The sequence below is a fragment of the Pelodiscus sinensis genome, chromosome 17 (assembly GCF_049634645.1).
Source record: "Pelodiscus sinensis isolate JC-2024 chromosome 17, ASM4963464v1, whole genome shotgun sequence".
Taxonomy (NCBI): Eukaryota; Metazoa; Chordata; order Testudines; family Trionychidae; genus Pelodiscus; species Pelodiscus sinensis.
The window spans coordinates 34,220,873-34,240,398 of NC_134727.1; the positions used below are offsets into that span (position 1 = coordinate 34,220,873).

The 19,526-nt window shown below is 43.3% G+C and overlaps 1 protein-coding gene and 1 long non-coding RNA gene across 4 annotated transcripts in view; one reads left to right on the forward strand and one right to left on the reverse strand.

Annotated features, from left to right (window-relative positions):
• Window positions 1-19,526, forward strand: part of MAML1 (mastermind like transcriptional coactivator 1) — a 39,513-nt gene that overhangs the window by 2,880 nt on the left and 17,107 nt on the right. The window contains exons 1-2 of one of the 3 annotated variants that reach the window (XM_075900512.1): window positions 13,172-15,103; window positions 17,120-18,535. In XM_075900512.1, the coding sequence (XP_075756627.1) occupies window positions 17,201-18,535 (1,335 nt within the window). In that variant the 5' untranslated portion in view covers window positions 13,172-15,103; window positions 17,120-17,200. Of the gene's footprint in view, window positions 1-13,171; window positions 15,104-17,119; window positions 18,536-19,526 lie in introns of those variants that run through there. The other 2 variants (XM_014581148.2, XM_014581147.2) reach the window with 2 other exon arrangements.
• LOC142818744 (uncharacterized) lies at window positions 4,474-6,896 on the reverse strand. The gene is made up of 3 exons (XR_012896387.1): window positions 6,800-6,896; window positions 5,836-5,968; window positions 4,474-4,587 (listed from the first exon to the last, which is right to left on the reverse strand). It is a non-coding gene; the product is annotated as an uncharacterized LOC142818744 (long non-coding RNA).

Genomic DNA, 19,526 nt, shown 5'->3' on the forward strand with positions numbered 1-19,526 from the left:
TGGCATTAATCAGTCGCCTTTCCAGTTATACACATACATAATCTAATTTTTACGTAAGATGAAATGGGTGGGAGAAATATTTACAAGGACCCATTTACGAATCTTTAATTCAAGGCACAGCCAAAAGTAGTAATCATAAATTTGTCTTTAATTTTGCCTTTGGGATTTGGAAATGAATTCTACTGGGATAAAATCTGGCACATTGAAAGTATTAGTGAGATGCTTAGTGCTTTCTTTCCTTCTTTCAATAACTACCTTTTGTCTTATGCAGCCAGCACTGAAGTTGTGGAATGCATTATTCAAATCCATATAGAAGAGGGCCTGATTCTTCGCTTTTTTTTAATGTCCTGTATAATAACTTGTAAAAGTGAAAAGGGTGTGAAATGCTGTCAAATCAGAAATATTCACTTGTACCAGTAGTAGTATTTAATGTTCACTTAGGATGAAAATAAGGCGACGTAAGAGACGAGAAGAACCGGTCACAATGATTTAGGCCTTAGTATGACTATGATTACAAACATTTTTCATGGCTGTAGTATGAACAAGTGTCATTTAAATGAATCAGTTTTCTTACCTCGTTAAGTTGTTTGATGCATGTCTTTCTGATGATTCTTTTGGATCTTATATATATACCTTGCCCTTTCTGAAGGAAAAAAATCCTTATAATTGAATCTCAAACTTAATCATAGAGCAGAAAAATCCTTGAAAGAAGGAACAATTTGTACTTATATAATCTGTATCATAGAGCAGGTTGGGTCTTGAATGTAGAGTTGTCGTGGAACCCAGGATTTAAATACCTGCTTTGTTGATCATAAAACTGATAAGACTTCTTGCTTTGCATCTGGACTGCAAAGTTTCACACTTGTGTCTTATTAGATAATATAGATGGAACTGCTGTTAATAACATACTGAATCCACTTTCTTAGACTGTCAGCACACTTCCTACAGAACTTCTGAAAAAATGTCTTGATTCATTGCATTCTTTTAAGTTGCTTTGGATGAGGATTTTCAGCTCATTAGCTTGCATTATAATGAGGACTCGAAATTCCCCAACGACAGTGTGGTTTTGAAGTGCACTATGCATCTGGGGAAGCCCTTCTTGTACAGGAAACTGCCTCCCAACTGTTGATTTACACAACAGAGGAGGCTTTTAGTGTAAGAATGACCCTTGTATTGGCCTGTTGCTTCTTTCCTAGTATACATGACTGTAAAAGGAGTTGCCTCTGCTGCTTCATCTTGCTACTTTAGTTATAAAGTTGGATCACTTAGTAATTCAGTTAAAATTCCTCTTTGTATGATGCTTATTTTAGTTCTTTGGTGTAGTCTGTACTATTTTAACTTAGAGCCTGATGTTTCACCACCAACAGTCAGGTAACAATTATCAAAAAGAAGCAGTGTGTGGGAGGGGGTGGAATATGGTCTGGAATGTTCACTACACTTTTGATTTCTCAACAATTATTTTATTTTAAAATGTTTCATAAATGTTTCTTTTAAATGTAGTTAAGGCATCAACCACGTAATATAACAGCCAATGCTGCTGTTGAGCTACATGGAACTTATTTGAAAGTGTTCCATGTAAAACATTTTCTAGAAGGCTTTGTTCTGTGTTACTTGGATTTTAAAGCGAATGAAACATTGACAGTTTAAAAAAAAAAAAGACCATTCATAATAAAAACCCAAATGAGCTGCCAAGTTCTATAACATCTAGTGACCTATAGTGGAAAGGACAGTTTTGAACAGTTGTATTGCTTTGCTTGTAAATTCCGAGGTGCTTCATGTACTCAATAGCAGTTCAGAATAGTAAAGGGGGGAGCAATATGAGCACCTCCCTGTCTTTTTTTGTGTGTGTCATTTTAGGTAGTTGTGATCCCCATGTAGAACAAAGTTAGAAGTCAAGTGCTTTTGTTGAATAGTCATTTCTTTGTTTTAGACCATGACACCTGACATGTCAGGGCATAAACAGAAGTTTCAATCCTTGGCTTGCTTGCCAAGCAAAAGGATCTAGAGCACTGAGGCCAGGATGAATATGTTGTGACACTGAAATACTTCTAGTTGAGGATGTGTGCCATCTATGCTTGACCTCCAGTTTAAAAAATATAAACTATTCTTAGTTTCTTCTTTTCCTTAATGTAAGACTGTTTTTAAGGCTTTAAAATTTCTTTTAAACAGACATTTTCCATTTTCATTTAAGTTTTAACTATTTTCTGCCTTACGAAGGCAAGTATTACTATTTGGATAACCCGATGTCCTTCATGCTAATCTTGTTTAAGAAACAAATGTTAGAGAAAAAAGACTTGTAGGTCATGCAGTATACCTCCTCTTTTTCCAGTTTCCAATCCCGGACTGCTACTTTCTTCCAGTCTCTAAGGTAAACTTCCATGTAAATGTTCATGAGGCAGGGGGATATGTTCTTCCATTTCTCTAGAAAAACTTTAGCATAGATTCAGTTTCACTAGGAAGTCTCTTCTTGATGATAGTTTTCAGAAGAATTCAAAAATTTGGATTTTCATCTCCACTGCTTGTTCATGTTGTGTTTTCCTAGCCAGGAGACCAGCATTAAGCACATCTGCTTACTTATTCCTTATGATTTGCTTTCATCAGTCAATAGTTCTTTTATAGGTGATTTATTTTGTCTAGTCTTGCCTCAAAACTTGAAATGGTATTTCTGCAGAGTCCAGGGAAGTTCAATTTGATTGTTATGGGAAAGAAGATACTACTTAAATCTTAAGAGTACACAGTATAGTTTTTAGCAGCTAAACAGTTGGGTGCAATATGAAGAGATGATGTTACACTGAAAATGACCTCTCTGCTCTATTTAACCCAGTGAAGTACAGGGGTCCTAGATTAGGGCCCTTCATTGGGAGTATTTTTTTAATTACACTCCTTTCCTGCCCTGCAATACTGACTCCCACTTGCTTCTGCATTTTTATCCTGCTTCCAACTGCAAAAACTTTAGGTACTGCAAGAGGGACACATTCTCCCAAAATAACTGGAATGGTCAATTAATATATTGCATGTATATAAAAAGAATTCAGACACAATTTTTACCGCTAAAAGAATAAAACAAATATTGCTTAAACAAGTAAAAAATAATTTGATTCCAGTTATAATAGACCTTGAATCTTTCTGTCTCACTTAAAATTTTATCTTTTAAAAAAGTGGAAGTCAAATCCTAGTGAGGAAAATAGAAAGGACCATAGACTTTTGTCAAATTAATTGTAAAAATGTAAGAAAAGCCCAAAAGGAGTTTGAAGAACAGCTATCCAGAAACTCAAAAAGTAATAATAGAATGTTTAAGAGTGTTCAAAAGCAGGAAGCCAGCTAAAGAACCAGTGGGGCAGTTGGACAATGGAGATGCTAAAGAATCACTCAGAGATGATAGTCATAGCAGAGAAGCTGAATGAATTCTTTGCTTCAGTCTTCACGGCTGACGATATTGGACAGATTCCCAAACCTGAGCCATTCTTTTTAGGAGACAAATCTGAGGAATTGTCCCAGATTAAGGAGTCATTAGAGGAGGTTTTGGAACAAATTGATACATTTCACAGTAACAAGTCACTGGGACCAGATGGCATTCACCCAAGAGTTCTGAAAGAACTCAAATGGGAAATTGTGGAACTGTTAACTGTGGTTTGTAAACTATCCTTTAAATTGGCTTCTGTACCTAATGATTGGAAGATAGCTAACGTGACATCAATATTTAAAAAGGGCTCTAGAGGTGATCCTGGCAATTACAGACTGGTAAGTCTAATGTCAGTACTGGACAAATTAGTTGAAACTATAGTGAAGAATAAAATTGTCACACATGGATGAATATAATTTCTTGGGGGGAAAGTCAACATGGTTTCCGTAAAGAGAAATCATGCCTTCCTAATCTGCTAGAGCTCTTTGAGGTAGACAAGGAGGACCCAGTGGATATAGTATACTTAGATTTCCAGAAAGCCTTTGACAAGGTCCCTCACCAAAGGCTCTTAAAGTAAGTTGTCATGAGATAAGAGGGCAGGTCCTTTTGTGGATTAAAAGACAGGAAACAAAGGGTAGGAATAAGTTTTCTGAGTGTAGAGAGGATACTAGTGGGGTCCCCCAAGGGTCTGTCCTGGGACCCATCCTGTTCAACTTATTTATAAATGATCTAGAGGAAAGGGTAAACAGTGAGATGGCAAAATTTGCAGTTTATCCCAAACTGCTCAGGGTAGTTAAGTCCAAAGCAGACTGTGCAGAGCTTCAAAAAGATCTCCCCAAACTAAGTGATTGGGCATAAAAATGGCAAATTAAATTTAATGTTGATAAATGCAAAGTAATGCACATTGGAAAAAATAATCCCAACTCTATATGGTGGGGACTAATTTAGCTACAGCTACTCGAGAGAGATCTTGGAGTCATTGTGTATAGTTCTTCGTCGAGTAATGTCCCTGAGGGTGCTCCACTCGAGGTGCTGGGCTCGTCCCGGCACCTCAAACGGAGAAACTTTCTTAGCAGTAGCCCTGCCTCCGTCCGAGCTGTTACAGCTGAGCGCGGGCCGGCTCGTCAGTTTCCTTTCAACCGTCCGCGGCCACAAACGGACCTAGGACGTGCTCCCTCTCCGGCCTGAGGAGAAAAAGGGATTTTTACTTTAGAGACTTTAATTGCCACTTGGCAGTTTATAGTTAGTGTAGTTGTTAATAGTTACTCTAGCTAGTTTTCAAAATCTTTGTTTTCCCATCCTAATCTTATAGTTTGTGTTCAGTAGCCTAAAAAAAATCAAAACACCTGTTTTTTTTGTTTGCAACTTACAAAGACCATGCCTGGCTTCAAGAAATGTTCACAGTGTCAGGATGCCATGCCCTCATCCGACGGACACTCATGCTGTATTAAGTGTCTGGGGGATGGGCACATCCCGATGAAGTGCTCGCATTGTATCAAACTGACAGCGCGCGCCAGGCACGATCGTGAAATGCGACAGAGTAATTTTATTCCATAAAGCCCTCCAGACTGATGCGAGTGAGTCGTCCTCTATTGCCTCTGGGACTCACACAGCTCGTTCACCCACAAAGGAGCTCCACAAGCCGGGTGAACTACCACAGCGAAGGAGCGTGGGGGATAGACCGGGCACCTCTGGCTTCTTGCCGAGGCACCCAACTGAGAAGACGGGCAAGGGCCGTAGTGCCCGAGCCTTGCTCGTCCCAAAGACCTGATGCTGGCTCCTTGCAAAGGGCCAAGGGTGGAATCGGCACCGGCAACGGCTCTAACAGCCGTTTTAAAGCCGGCAATGGCGGCATCGGCACCGGCTTATGCTGAGCATGCGCAGACAACTACAGCCCTACCGGCACCCACACCTGTGGGGCTGGTTGCTGTGACCACGCTCTCCATGGTGCCACAAGCAACAGTGCCAACTCAGGCACCGCAGGCAAGCATCTGCACTGCAGCCTCCTCTGGCACCGGCACAGCTTTTGGCTCCTGTGGCACTGCTGACTCATCCGCATGGCAGCTATTCGACCGGGGCCACCCCACTTCAAACGGCACTGTCTTCCCCTCTTGATTCTTCAGTGCTGACTAAGGCACAATACAAGTCAAGGCGTGTTCGGACATCTTCCCTCACGCCAGACCGAGCTGTGTTCTCCCCGAGACGTTGGTCACCAGCTTCATCTTGCTCGGATGATCATCACGCTCCTCATTATGTCTCCACCAGGTATCACTACCATAGATCACCATCATGCTGGCGCTACTCTTGCTATTCTCGTTCTCCATCTCTTTTTTTCTGTTAGATCTATCTCACCAAGATCCTCAAGACCCTCAGGATATTCACATCGATGCGATGCGTCCAGTGGCTACTCTCCAAAACACTCCCCAACTCACCATCAGAGATATGACCATTACTATGATGACCGTCTCCCTTCTCATAGCACGCGATGCCCGCATTTGCGATCTCCACTGTCCACTCATCCAGTGTCTCCACTTCGTGCACCCTCGCCGACGGTTCCACCAGCACCTGCGGAGGACACTATCTCAGTTTCTAATCACAATGAGCATGAGGACAATTATACTTCGAACAAGGAACTACGGACCCCTGATTCTCTGGCCAACCATTCATCATCATCACCGGACGACGCTGTCTTCACTGGAGAGCTATTTCCCGCGGAAGATCATATGCAATTTCAAGAGCTCTTTACGAGGGTTGCTCAATCTCAGGGCATTCATACTACGGATGTGTAGCAAAAGCAACACCCCGTTGCTAACGAACTTAGTCTTCACAAAAATTGAAACTGGTGCTCCCCTTCGATGAGGCTATCCTGGAGATCACCAATGATATATGGCAGACTCCAGCTGCTTCCTTACCGACTAACAAGGTCGGATAAGAAATATTTTATAAACTAAAAGGGTATGGACTTTTTGTTCACGCACCCCCAGCCCAATTCCCTCATCATGGACGCCGCACAACAGAGATCCAAGACGGCTGAAACTAAAAATACCACAAGTGACAAAGAGGCTAAGCGCCTGGACATTTTAGGCAGAAAAGTATATTCTTCTGCCACTTCAGTTCTCCGAATGTGTAACTGCGTGGCTTCCCTCGCGAATCATGATTTTGACAATTATTCAAAATTAGTCCCTCTTCTAGAACACCTACCAGACTCTAAGTGTCAAATCTTAAAGGCAGTAATACAGGAGGGCTATGCAACGGCTAGAACAGCACTGCAGATTACCCTGGACACAACTGATGCAGCAGCTAGAGCCACAGCTACTGCTGTAGTCATGCGTCTTGCATCCTGGTTACACCAAGCCGCTGCCCCGAAAGAGTTCTTAAACAAGGTAGAAGACTTACCCTTTGATCGTCAGTCACTCTTTGCCCAATCCACTGATCAGGTGTTCCACTCAGGCAAAGACTCCTGTACAACGCTGAGAACGCTTGGGATATATACGCCTCTGTATAAGCATAAGAGGTATACGCCCTATAACAAACAGAGACCCTTCTCTTACGCGACATTCCGTGCCAAACTATGTGAGCAGCAGAGGCCAAGACAATGCCAACAGAAACGAAGACAACAGCCTAGCAAGGAGTCCAGCCACCAGCAGGGGCGGCAGCAAGTTTGATGGGTCAGTCAAGGGACTGTGCATCGCCCCTTTGATGGGAGCTTCACACAATCCGCTAGCTTTATTCCATCATCGGCTGAGGCCTTATCAACGTCGCTGGTCTCTGATTTCCACCGACCGATGGGTCAACAACATAGTTGTTTCAGGATATGCCATCCCTTTCAACTCAGTCCCTCCCCACTCCCTACCCTCCCTGTCCCTTTTCAGGGACCCCTCCCACGAGTCTCTTCTACAGCAAGAGGTGTCTCGAGTACTTACTATAGGAGCAGTGGAGAGGGTACCCATTCAGTTCCAGGGGAGAGGTTTCTACTCTCGGTACTTCCTCACCCAGAAGAAGTCGGGGGGTTGGAGGCCTATCCTGGACCTACGTCGACTCAATTGTCACCTGCGGAAACAGAAATTCAAGATGGTCACGTTAGCCTCTATCATTCTGGCTCTCGACAAAGGGGATTGGTTCGCGTCCCTCGACTTGCAGGATGCCTATTTCCATATAGCAATTCATCCGGCCCACAGATGATTCCTTCATTTTGTAGTGGATTCAGATGATTACCAATACCGAGTGTTACCCTTCGGTCTGTCAGCAGCGCCAAGAGTGTTTTCCAAAATCCTAGTGGTGGTAACTGCTTACCTTCGACGCCTCTATATCACGATCTTCCCGTATCTCGACGATTGCCTATTGAAGGCCCCTACTTGCGAAGAGGCTACATGGGCAGTGACCGCCACCACGACAGTGTTCGAGGCGTTGGGCCTCATAATCAACTTCGGAAAATCATCTTCAAAAAGATCTCACCAAACTCATAGACACTCAGACTTTAAGGTCAGAAGGGACCATTATGATCATCTAGTCTGACCCCCTGCACAGTGCAGGCCACAGAATCTCACCCACCCCTCCCAGAATAATCCTCTCACTTATATCTCAGATATTGAAGCCTTCAAATACTTTGAAGACCCCAAGATGCAGAGAATCCTCTAGCTGTGATCTGTACCCCATGCTACAGAGGAAGGCGAAAAACCTCCAGGGCCTCTGCCAATCTACCCTGGAGGAAAATTCCTTCCCGACCCCAAATATGGCGATCAGCTAAACCCTGAGCATGTGGGCAAGACTCAAGTGATTGGGCATAAAAATGGCAAATTAAATTTAATGTTGATAAATGTAAAGTAATGCACATTGGAAAAAATAATCTCAACTCTATATGGTGGGGACTAATTTAGCTACAGCTACTCGAGAGAGATCTTGGAGTCATTGTGGATAGTTCTCTGAAAACATCCACTCAGTGTGCAGTGGCAGTCAAAAAAGTAAATAGAATGTTAGGAGCCATTAAAAAGGGATAGAGAATAAGACAGAGAATATCTTATTTCCTCTGTATAAAACCATCATATGCCCGCATCTTGAATACTGCATACAGGTTGCCTAGTCTCAAAAAAGACATATTGGCATTGGAAAAGGTTAAAAAAGGGCAACAAAAATAGTAGGGGTTTGGAACGGGTCGCATATGAAGAGAGGTTAAAAAGACTTGGATTTTTCAGCTTAGAAAAGAGGAGATTAAGGGGGGATATGATAGAGGTCTATAAAATCATGACTGGTGTGGAAAAAGTGAATAAGGAAAAGTTATTTACTTAGTCCCACAGTAAAAGAACTAGGTGATGGGGCGTGTTCTGCCCATCCAGTCCTTCCTACAACAGAACACATTTGGCTTGCTCCCACTGTTATGACAGTGGGTCATCCAGGATTGTGGGATCCATCACAGGCAGGGCTCAACAAATGCACTCGCCTGTGGTGAGTAGATTTTTGCGCCCGTCCGTAGTGAGTAGATTTTTCTAGCTGGCGAGTGCAGGGGCGGGCTGGCCCGGTGGGCCGTTGTGACAGGCTGGCTGAAGCCCGCACTACGGGTGGTGCAGCCCCATCCTAGCCGCTGGCTGGTGGAGGAGCACAGCGCCGCTGGGAAGAGGGAAGTGTGGAGATTCTTCCCGCCAGGCTGCCTGCGTGCAGCTCCGGTGTGAGGAGGCGGGGCGGGATGCCAGGACGCTGGGAGAAGGCTTGAAAGAAGTGGTGGGCATGAGGAAGGCGGGGATAGAGCAAGGCATCTGTGAGGGCACTGGGACATGAGGGAAATGGGGGCAGAGGGTGGTGAGGGGATGGGCATCAGGGACAAAAGGGCAAAGAGTAGTAGGGGGCTACTCCAGCCCAGTCAGGCTGGCCGACACCTGGTTCCAGAGAGCTGCTGATTAACCAGTTACTGGTAAACATCAAACTGGTAAGGGTGATACTTACCATGTAACTGGTTACCCATTCACATCTCTAGTACAGAATGGCTACTGTATGCAGAAGGATTAATAAGGCTGACTTTTCAGCTTGGAAAAGCAGTAACTAAGGAGGGATGTACTAGTGGTCTATAAAATCTTGACTGGTAGGGAGAAAGTGAATAAAGAAGAGCTGTTATGAGAAGAAAAAAAATAAGGGTCACCAAATGAAAATAATAGGTAGCAAGTTTAAAACAAATCATTTTGACACAATGGACAGTCAACCTATGGAACTCCTTGCCAGCGGATGTTGCGAAGGCCAATATCAGGATTAAAAAAAGAACCAGATAAGTTCATGGAGGGATAGGTGCATCGGTTGTAAGCTGGGATGGTGCATAGCCTCTGTATGCCTGAAGCTGGGAATGGGTAACAGATCACTTGATTACTACCTGTTCCTTTCTTTGCCTTTGGGGCACCTGGCATTGGCTATTGTTGGAAGACAGGCTACTGAGCTAAATGGACTTTTGTTCTGCTCCCCTGCGGCTGTTCTTGCTTTCTTAGTGTTTCATTAAGTCCTAACTGGTCGTTGGACTTACTTAAAACTTTTTTTGGATGTCAGAAATGTTGGTTAATTATTTTTTGGTCCCACAATAGCAAACATGAATAACTTTGCAGTAATCTACTATAACAATGTAAGACTGTCTCACTGTAATTACACCAATGCCATCACTGTTCATTTCTGCTGACAAGGCTGATAGTTCATTTCCCAATAACTCAAGTAGGCTTTATTTTGCCTGTTTATTCTTGGCACAAGTTATTGCAATATGTTTAGGGCATTTTATTGGCTTGATAAGGCCTGCAGTGGTGTTTCCTAAACTGTAAAGAACTGGGAGTGACCAGTGCTACTGAAGTTAAACTTAGGAGGAGGCTCTAGCATTGCCACTTAAAGCATGTCAGTTTTGATTCAGCAAAACAGTTCCTGTAGCAGAAGTTGCCTCTTGTGAATAATGCAGGCACTTTGCCTTTTTTATACGTACACATCTGTAGCTATTCTTCATTACAACATATTGCTGCCTCCCAAACACACACATCTTCAGGAATGAAAGTTAAAGTTAAATTAAAATTAGTCCAAGTTTATGGTTCTCTGATAGCCTAGTGAGCATTCCAAGATATGGGAATTCATTTGAAAATTAAATGCTCTGATTCTTTCAAGAAAAGCAATTATGGAAGCTGTTTATATTTGTCATCCGGAATAGGAGTAGGAAAATTCTAATGTATGGTATTTATAAGAGAATAATTTTAAATTGTCTGTGTTTTCATCCATACCTACCCTCTGATGGTCATCTATTTCCATACCACAAGGTTACCTCTTCTTGAGTGAGATTCAGTCCTTAGCTGGACATTTATACATTTGTGCAGGGCCTAGCACAATGGAACTCTGATCGCAGCTGGAGCTTGTATCACTACTAAAATAGTAATATTTATAAAGATATTTATCAGTTGCTCTTAAGCTCGGTTTGGCACAGGGAGTTTCTTTCAGCAAGGATTATGGACTGTCCACAAAACAGATACATTACATAAACAGCCACAAATTTCTATTAACCTTTAACTACTTAAAGCACAGAATTTTCAAAAATAAGGTTTGATTGTCTCTTTAATAATTAATACAGTTAAGGAGTCTATCACTATTATTTTTAAATTGCTGTTGAATGGAAGAGTCACTATTAAGTTGGAGACTAGAATTAAAAATGTTGAAATAAAGCTGATCTACTTAATGGAAACCAATTGGAAATCTAAACAGTTTCAAAGAACAATTAAAAAGTAATGCATCACACTGGGTCTCCTGCTAATTTTTGTGACTTTTGCAATCACATTTTCCTGTTTAAAAAAGTGCTTTTTCCCCTGTTTCTGTGGGAAACCTGGACAAACAGGAAACCCAGTTTATATGAAAATACTGTCTAATGTGCAAGATAAACTGAAGAAAGAGGAGTATGTTTCTTAAATCTTTTTGCTAAATAACCTGTGATACTTCCAACAATAATATGTAAAATACTTTCAATAAGAGGAGGGTTTTTTTCTTCACCATAAGTGATACTGCGTTAAGGGTTTCATCCCTTCAAATGGATTTTTAACAGAAAAGTTGAAAACGTAGGGTCTATTTCCAGAGCCCCAAGGCCCTTCCTGTTCTCCTTATTTGATTTCTCCATTAGTTTATGATCATCATTCCCCTGAATGCACTATGTCTTGTTGGCTTATTTTCCTAGTAAGGAAGGCTAGATGAGCATTGATGCAGAATTGATCGGTTAAAACCTGGTCTGTGCTTTTCCTTTTGGTAGTGAGGTAGCTGCATTGGTGCAAACCCCTAATGTAGATGCAGCAGGTGTGTAAAGTGACTTGCTTGCAGTGGCACAAATACCGTTGTAGGTAAGGCCTAAATCAATTTAAAGGTCTGCAGAAGAATACTCTGAGCCTCTTCTTTTCTTTACCTAAAAGTCTGAATACGATGCTGCTTCAATGCTTCCAGCTCTATTACTCGATAGGGGAAGGCAGCCCTCTGAGTCCCGACTCCTGCTGGGACCAAACCCAGCTGTGGCTTGGCAATGTAAAAGGTAGTAGGAGCCAGGGGGCAGCTGCCTGGCTCCTACTGCCTTTTTACATTGCAGACCCACATCAGGTTTGGTTCTGGCACCAGCTGGAACTAAGTGGGGCTTCCTGACCAGCCGGTAGCAACCCCTGTCTGCGGGGGGTCGCAGCTTCCCCACTGGACCCCCCCCCCATGGCCAGGAGCTGCTGCTGGAACAGCCTTCCAGTTCCCTCCTCCCCTGCTGCCTCTGATAGAAACAGCGGGGTTGGAGGGGCGGGGAGACAGTGCAGGGGGGATCTGGCTTTTAATCCAGCTCCCAACAGCACCCGCTCCTGCGCCTCCACTTGCTGCCTCTGATATAGAGGCAGCAAAGGGGTGGGGAAGGGGGGGAAATGCAGGTAGTCAACTAATCAACTACTCTCTTACGTCCCTAGTGGGGGGGATAGAAATCCATGTCTGGTCCCGTGTGACTGGGATAGCACTGGCTCTTGCTGTTTTAGTGATTTAAATCAGTGGTGCCCAAACTTTTCCTGTTGTGCCCCACTTACATTAATAGAATCCAGCTACCCATCCCCTCTATTACAGCACAGTAGGCTTAGCAGAGGAATTGGGCTGAAGGTGGAGCTGGGGGAGGAACTGGCATAGGGGCAAAGAATAAATGAAGGCACAGCTGACTTAGGGGTGGAACTGTGGCCAAGCTGGGTGGCACTCACTCCCCACTCTGCGGAGTGCTGGCCCAGTCCCTGCTGCATCTCCCCCCCCACCCCCCCGTCTCCCTCTGTCCCTCTCTTACAGAGAGATGTACCCCACAGTTTGCAGGCCACCGAATTAAATGGATTGATTGTGCTATGAACAGCTAGCAAGAATGGCATTCTAAAACACCACTTGCACCTGAAGTGGCAATGGCCAGCATACCTAAACACTCTAAGTCTAAAGGGTTTTCCTCACACACCATCAAATAGCATTAATTTATTTTTCAGTGTTTCTGTTCCGTTTGGACTTTCATAATAGAACAGGATTTTCTTGCTTCAAGGTCTTTCTGATTGGGCTGCTGATTGTTCATGGACTCTGTTGACTGACTCATAATTCTCAGCTGCCAGATTTTGTGAACTGGGTTTACTTAGAACTGCACCCAAGGAGCATAGTTCTTGTCACTACATTGATTTAGCAAACATGTCATTTTCTGCTTGACAGAAGCCAAGAACTGAGATTTGGAAAACTTTGTTTATTTTTCCATTCAGAAGCGGGCGGGGGGGGGGGGACGATATCCCAGAATCTAGGGCGAGTAATCTGCAAGGCAGCTATGAATATTCCCTCTAATCTTTTCCAACCATGTGTGGATTTTTCCCATCCATGTGCAGAATAAATTTTTTATATGCACCAAGGTTTGTGTGAATGTGCACCACCAGTAGAAACCAAACCTAGTTGTGGGTACTCCTCTAATTAGCTGGGCAGCATTTGAATCTCTTGAACAGTCCACAAGTGCACAGCTTACAGGGAACATGGGCAACTAACCAGCTTTACATATTTGGAGGACTTTGGTGTCCGTTACTATTTTTAATTTTCAAAGGCACAAATACTGATATATAGTGGGGAAGGCTTTTGGTTGTTGGAAACTTTTGTAGCTGTGATTTGCATTGGGAAATCTACATATCCAAATGCATTCTTTGGCAGTCTTTTTAAGTGGAAAAACAAATAATCAAGAAGTTTAAAACAATTAATAGCTTGTATGTAAGCCAAAATGCAGTGTCTTGCTCCTAGAGCGCTCTCAGGCTTAGAGTGTGTGCATTGATATCAACAATAACAAATATGCACTAGGGATGTGACCATGTACAGGAAACCCCGAGATGCGACTGCCAGGGTTGCGACCCCCACACTTACAACCATTCATGTAAGTGCAGAAGGGGCCGAAACCCCCGACTTACGTCCTCGTCTCGCATTTACAATGGTGCACAACGCCTATCATAAATGAGGGTTCGAGTTACGATGCCCCCAACTTGGGACGCTTCCCCAGGAACCGAGTGTGTTACAAGTCGGGGGCCACCTGTACATGGTTAACCAAGAAGCCTGAGCTCATCGTTAACCCTCACGGTTACACGCGCCCGTATGCCCATGCTGCTGCATCTACCTGAGGCAGCAGCGTGAAGGGAGGTGGGAGCTGCTGCGTGTTGGAAGCAGGCTCCCATGGAGCCTCGGGCTGCCTTTTCCCCCACGCTGCTGCTTGTAATACAGTGGCAGCAGCACGGGCGGGAGCCGGTACGTGCTGGAAGCCATCTTTCAAGCCTGTTGCCTGCATGTACGGTCTCCTGCTGAACCAACTGCCCTCCATGCCTGCACTGCTGCTTCTGATGCATTGTTTTTCAAGTAAATGTGTAACCACCAAATTTCAGCAGTTACATGTGAGGAGCGGAGTTGTGGCTTCCACCTCTCTTCTCCCCCTCCCTGTGCTGCTGCCTCTGTGTCAGAGACAGCCGTGAGGGGCAAAGTGATACATGCGAGGAGCTGGCTTAAAAGCTGGCTACCTGCACCCGCCAGCTCACTCCTACCCTTCCACCCCCCTGTGTGGTGGTGATGAGGCCCTACATGTAACCATGTAGATGGTTACACTTTCACATCCTTAATCTGTACAGACTGCTGAATACAGGCTCATATGTCTTTTAAATGTTCTCTGACTTTGATGAGGCTAAGCAAGGTATTAAGGATCTTAATGAATTCTTAAATATCACTTTAATGCCTGTATACGTGGTGCAATTTTATGCAAGGATGGTTTGTTCTTTTTTTAAAATCACTCTGCTTGGGAGCAAAGATACAAGTGCAGCTTGAGGTGAGTTTTTTTTTTTTTCCTTTTGTGGTCAGATATCTGAGCACTAACGATCATTTTAACACCAATGGGCTTTCAAATGAATCGGAAGCTTCTGAAGTTTGAGGAGATGCTATGAAAGCTGTAAGGCATATGTATCTAACATAAGAATTTGCTCCAACTATGGGAAGCCTGTTCAGTATTAAAAGTTCAGTTATCGCTTTTAGATTTCACTCTTTCTGGAGCTATCTGCATGGGAGTATGGATGGATGGTGTATAATGATTTAAAGCAAAGGAGGATCTTGTTTCTGATCTGAGCCTCTGATTTGCTATGTGACCGTAGGCAAAGTGCCTTGTGCTTCAGTTATCCCAATTGAGAAATGGACTAAACAAAGGAAACGTTTTGAAAGGTAAATATTGCATCAGTACTGTGCTTCTTGATCAGTTAATTACAGACAGTTTAAAAAAACTTATTTTGTATCCATCTTTTCTTTATCTAAGGCTTGAAAAATTTATGCAGCATTCCTAGTCTAAGCTATAGAGTATTCTATCATCCTCAGACATTACCCATTGTCTAGTCTTCAAGTGGTCAGATACCTCTTCCATCTGTTCTCAGTATAGAGCTGGAAGATCACACTCTCCTGCTTGCCGAATTCTATGCTTCAGATTAAAATATTGCTCTCCCCACCTAGGCAGATATCAAAATAATCAGTGTTTCCTCTGAAAATCAATTGATATTTGGCTACCATTTTGATATATTAATTAATTCTGTTGATCACTACATCAGCGTATGGTTCCTCCCAGATATGTTATGTAACTCCTTCCTTCTCTCATGCCTCCAAAATCCACGTATACTGATGCTGCACACAACTTTCTGCTTGAATGATTGGACATTGAGGTTTCCCTTCCCTTTAGCTGGATTCCTTCCACTCGTAACAGGGAGCAGAGGACTGAGTTGGGAAGGTCCATTTAATCTAGTAAAAAAAGACAGACTTCTCTTCTACCTTGTATTGTGCTCTTGTATCGTGGTGGCGCTGGCTGACACAAGACACATACTACTTGTGAGGATTCTGCAGCCATCCCTACTGAAGGCTATGTGTAGGGGTCTTCGGCATCCCAGATGAGGGAGTGATAGCATAAATCTCCATGCTCTCAACACACAGTGCTCTTCTATTGTGATGTGTTTATGCTAAGACTTTGCATATAATATCCCAGTGTACGTGACACATCTTTTTTAAAATGAAGCTTTGTTTCTGCACATTTGCTGGGAAATGTTCCTGTTTATCTTTGGTTTTTGCAGAATACTCTTCAAGCCTTGTTTAGCATCACTGGTAGTACGGATGTAAGCAACTAGTCGACTACCCAGTAAGTCTAGTAATAGTCAGAAGCAGAAGAGCAGTGGGAGAAACAGTGCGAGTGGAGACTCAAGCAGTCCCCGCTCCCACCAGGTCTGAGCACTCCTGTAAGGCTCTTGCTACATTTAAAAGGCAGCAGCACAGCTGTGACAGTGGGGCTACTCAATTAGCTGATTAGTTGAAATTTAACATCTTTAATTGATAGCAAGTTTATAGATTGGGAGTGCTGCCAGAGAAGATAAAATGAACGGAGATCCCAAACTTCTGTAATAACAAGGCTGACTAGAATCTGATGCTGTTCCCTCTACTTGCTCCTAGATGGCACTATGAAATAAGAAAATTTGTATGTACAGTCTGAGGCAAGCTAATTTTATATGCTTAGCAGTGAGCTGTTTGCTTAGCGTACACACTTCCGCCATTGATACATCAATTAAATAATCTGGGAAGAAAATGTCACTCAAATTCATCCCGGTGTGATATAAGAACACTGATCAGTGTGCTTTGAATCACTTTTAGAAGTGTGAATCATAAAGGTGTTTATAGAGGGGGCGGGGTCAGTGTTTGCACTAAACAAAGCAATGTGATTTATATACAAAAAATTTACAATGATGAGCTGTTTAGCATATAAACAAGAGGCCACTACATATATGGCTTATAGTGAAGGGGGGAAGGTTAAATTTCTATACACAACATTTTCTCATTTTCTGTAGGTTTTAAATTCTTCAGCTTCTTTCTGCATCTGTTATTCAAAGCAGGAAACTATGATTTAAGATGCTTTTGAAGACCTAGTCTAGACCTGCTGTATCTTAAGCAGAAGACTTATGGCAAAAGAGTTTGTTCATAACAAAGGAAAGCACTACGTTCCATTTTTGTAGGCTGCTCTTGCATTCAAGAGTTGTTTTCTTAAGCATATCTTGAAGTTGTGCATACAATTAATTGGTTCAGAAACATTAGCTCACTATGAAGTGTGCCATTATAGTGGAAACTTTAGCCTTCCGATGTTTGAGGATGGTAGGAGATAAATGGTGAAACACATAAAACTAAACTTAAAATGACCTTTTTCTTTTTTAGCAGCTCCATGAGACCGTGAAAAGAAAACTTGATAGTGCTGCTTCCCCTCAGAATGGAGATCAACAGAATGGGTATGGGGATATGTTTTCTGTGTCCAAGAAATTACGTCATGAGGATCTTGCTGGGGTAAGTGGCTCATCCAATGGCATGCCTCCTTTATCGCCACTACATCAACTTGACAAGAAATCTTCTGGTGGAGATACCCTACAGGTCAATGGAAAGCGTTCAATAGGATTGGATAGCATCAACAAAAAGTGTCCTCCAGATTCTAACCTTCACATGAATGGACGTAGTGATGCTGATGATTCATTTCCTTTGAGTTTGAACAAAGAGCTCAAGCAAGAGCCAGTAGATGATCTTCCTTGTATGATTGCTGGAGCAGGCGGTTCTATATCTCAGAACAACTTGATGCCTGATCTTAATCTTAATGAGCAGGAATGGAAGGAGCTCATTGATGAACTTAATAGATCAGTGCCTGATGAAGACATGAAGGATCTATTTAATGAAGACTTTGAGGAGAAGAAGGATGCAGATTCTTCAAATTCAGCTGCACAAACTCCATTGCCCCAGGACATTAACATAAAGACTGAATATTCCCCAGCAGCCTTTGAGCAGGAACAGATAGGGTCTCCACAAGTCAGATCCACTTCTTCAGGTTCAGCATTCATTGGGGCCTCCTCTATACCTGTTAGTGCTGCTTCTTCAGCAGTTGGTGGTTCTCAAACTATGTTCCAGCCTTCCAGTCAGCCATTGACTGAAAATCCTAATCAGTCCATGATGCAGGCATCAAACCCATCTCAAAATGTGCAGAGGCCTCTACCCAATGTATTGTTATCTGGACAGGGCACAGGAAATGCCAAAGAAATGTCCTCTGCTCACCAACTTCAACAGATAGCTGCTAAGCAGAAAAGAGAACAGATGTTGCAGAACCAGCAGCAGGCTTCACAAGTCCACCAAGCCAATCAGATGTCCAGCTGGCAGCAGTCTGGACCTTCTCATAGTCCACTGGGTGTCCCCTACACAATGGAGAATCCCACCAGTCCTTCAGTTTACCCACAGGACTTCAGTAACCAGAAACTCATCATTCCTGGTATGGCAAATAAGAATTCTCCCAGGACTGGAGGCAATTACCATGTGAATATGTTGAGTCATCAGCCAAACAGCCTGAACCAGAATCCTGTAAATAGCCAAGGCTCCATGCTGGACTATGGCAACACAAAACCTCTTTCACATTATAAAGCGGAGTGTGAGCAAGGAGTTACAGTACCTGGCCAGAGCAAGACACCTATATTGGCATATCTGCAGCAACGCCAACAACAATCACTGCCTCATATGAGTGAAGAACAAAATGGGATGTTTGTGATGAAGCAGAAGCCTGGAAATATTGCCTACAGACCTCTAGTACCACACAGTCAGGTAAATGTTTGGGGCTCTTATCATTGTAAGCTAACACATCTTGGAATGCTGGGTGCATAGGGCTAGGTACAATATTCCCCTCTAATTGTATACATCCATGTGTGGAATGTATTTTACGTGCACAAATACGGAAGTGATGTGTAGCGAGGGGTGGATCTGAAAAGTTTGGAGTATGGGAGAAGGTGAGGGCTCTGGTTGGAGATGCAGGCTTTGGGGTTGGGTTAGAGAAAGGGGTTTGGATTGCAGGACTCCCCTCAGTCTTTTCTAGCTGAAGCAGCCTGGACTGTGTTTAAGTGAAATTCCAAGTTTGGTTGTCTTACAAGCCTCTCCAAAATCTGAGATGTATGTTTTCTTCTCTTAACTCCCACCACGGATATTAACTGTGGTAACATTTGTTTGCCTAAGGCAGTATTGCTCCTGGGAGAATTCTGGGCCACTGTGCAATGCACAGAATTAATGTTCTGTGCAGCATTTCCTTTTTCTCTTGCAGAAATAAGCTGCAGAGTTGCTGGCCACTGCTACGGGCTGCTAAAGCCAGCAGAACCCATTTTGCAAATACAGTAGACGATGTTCCCCGGGGGTTGGGGGGGAAGGTACTGAAGGATTCTTGGCAGCTGCAGTTTCCTGCATGAAAGAGGGTGCCATGCAGGAAACTCTATACAAGCCTGGGACATAGCAACAGGTGTCTTTCTTCCCCCAGATTCCTGGGTTCTGGCGGGCAAGGGGTGCGAGTGTCCCGGCTGGGTGTTGCTCTATGGCTGGACTCTGGGGAGGAAAAGGGCATGCAGATGTCTGGAGTGGGGTGAGGGGAGACAGGGACTGTGTTGTTGTAGAGCAGAGGTAGGCAATAATTTTTGCAAAGGGAAGGGCACTTCATGTATTTTGGCAGTGGTTGTGGGCCTCAGGCAGAAGGGGGTAGAACCTCAGGTAGGAATATAAAGGAATAGTATATTCCCCCCCAAAGGCTTATTATGCTTGTTTTACATTAAAA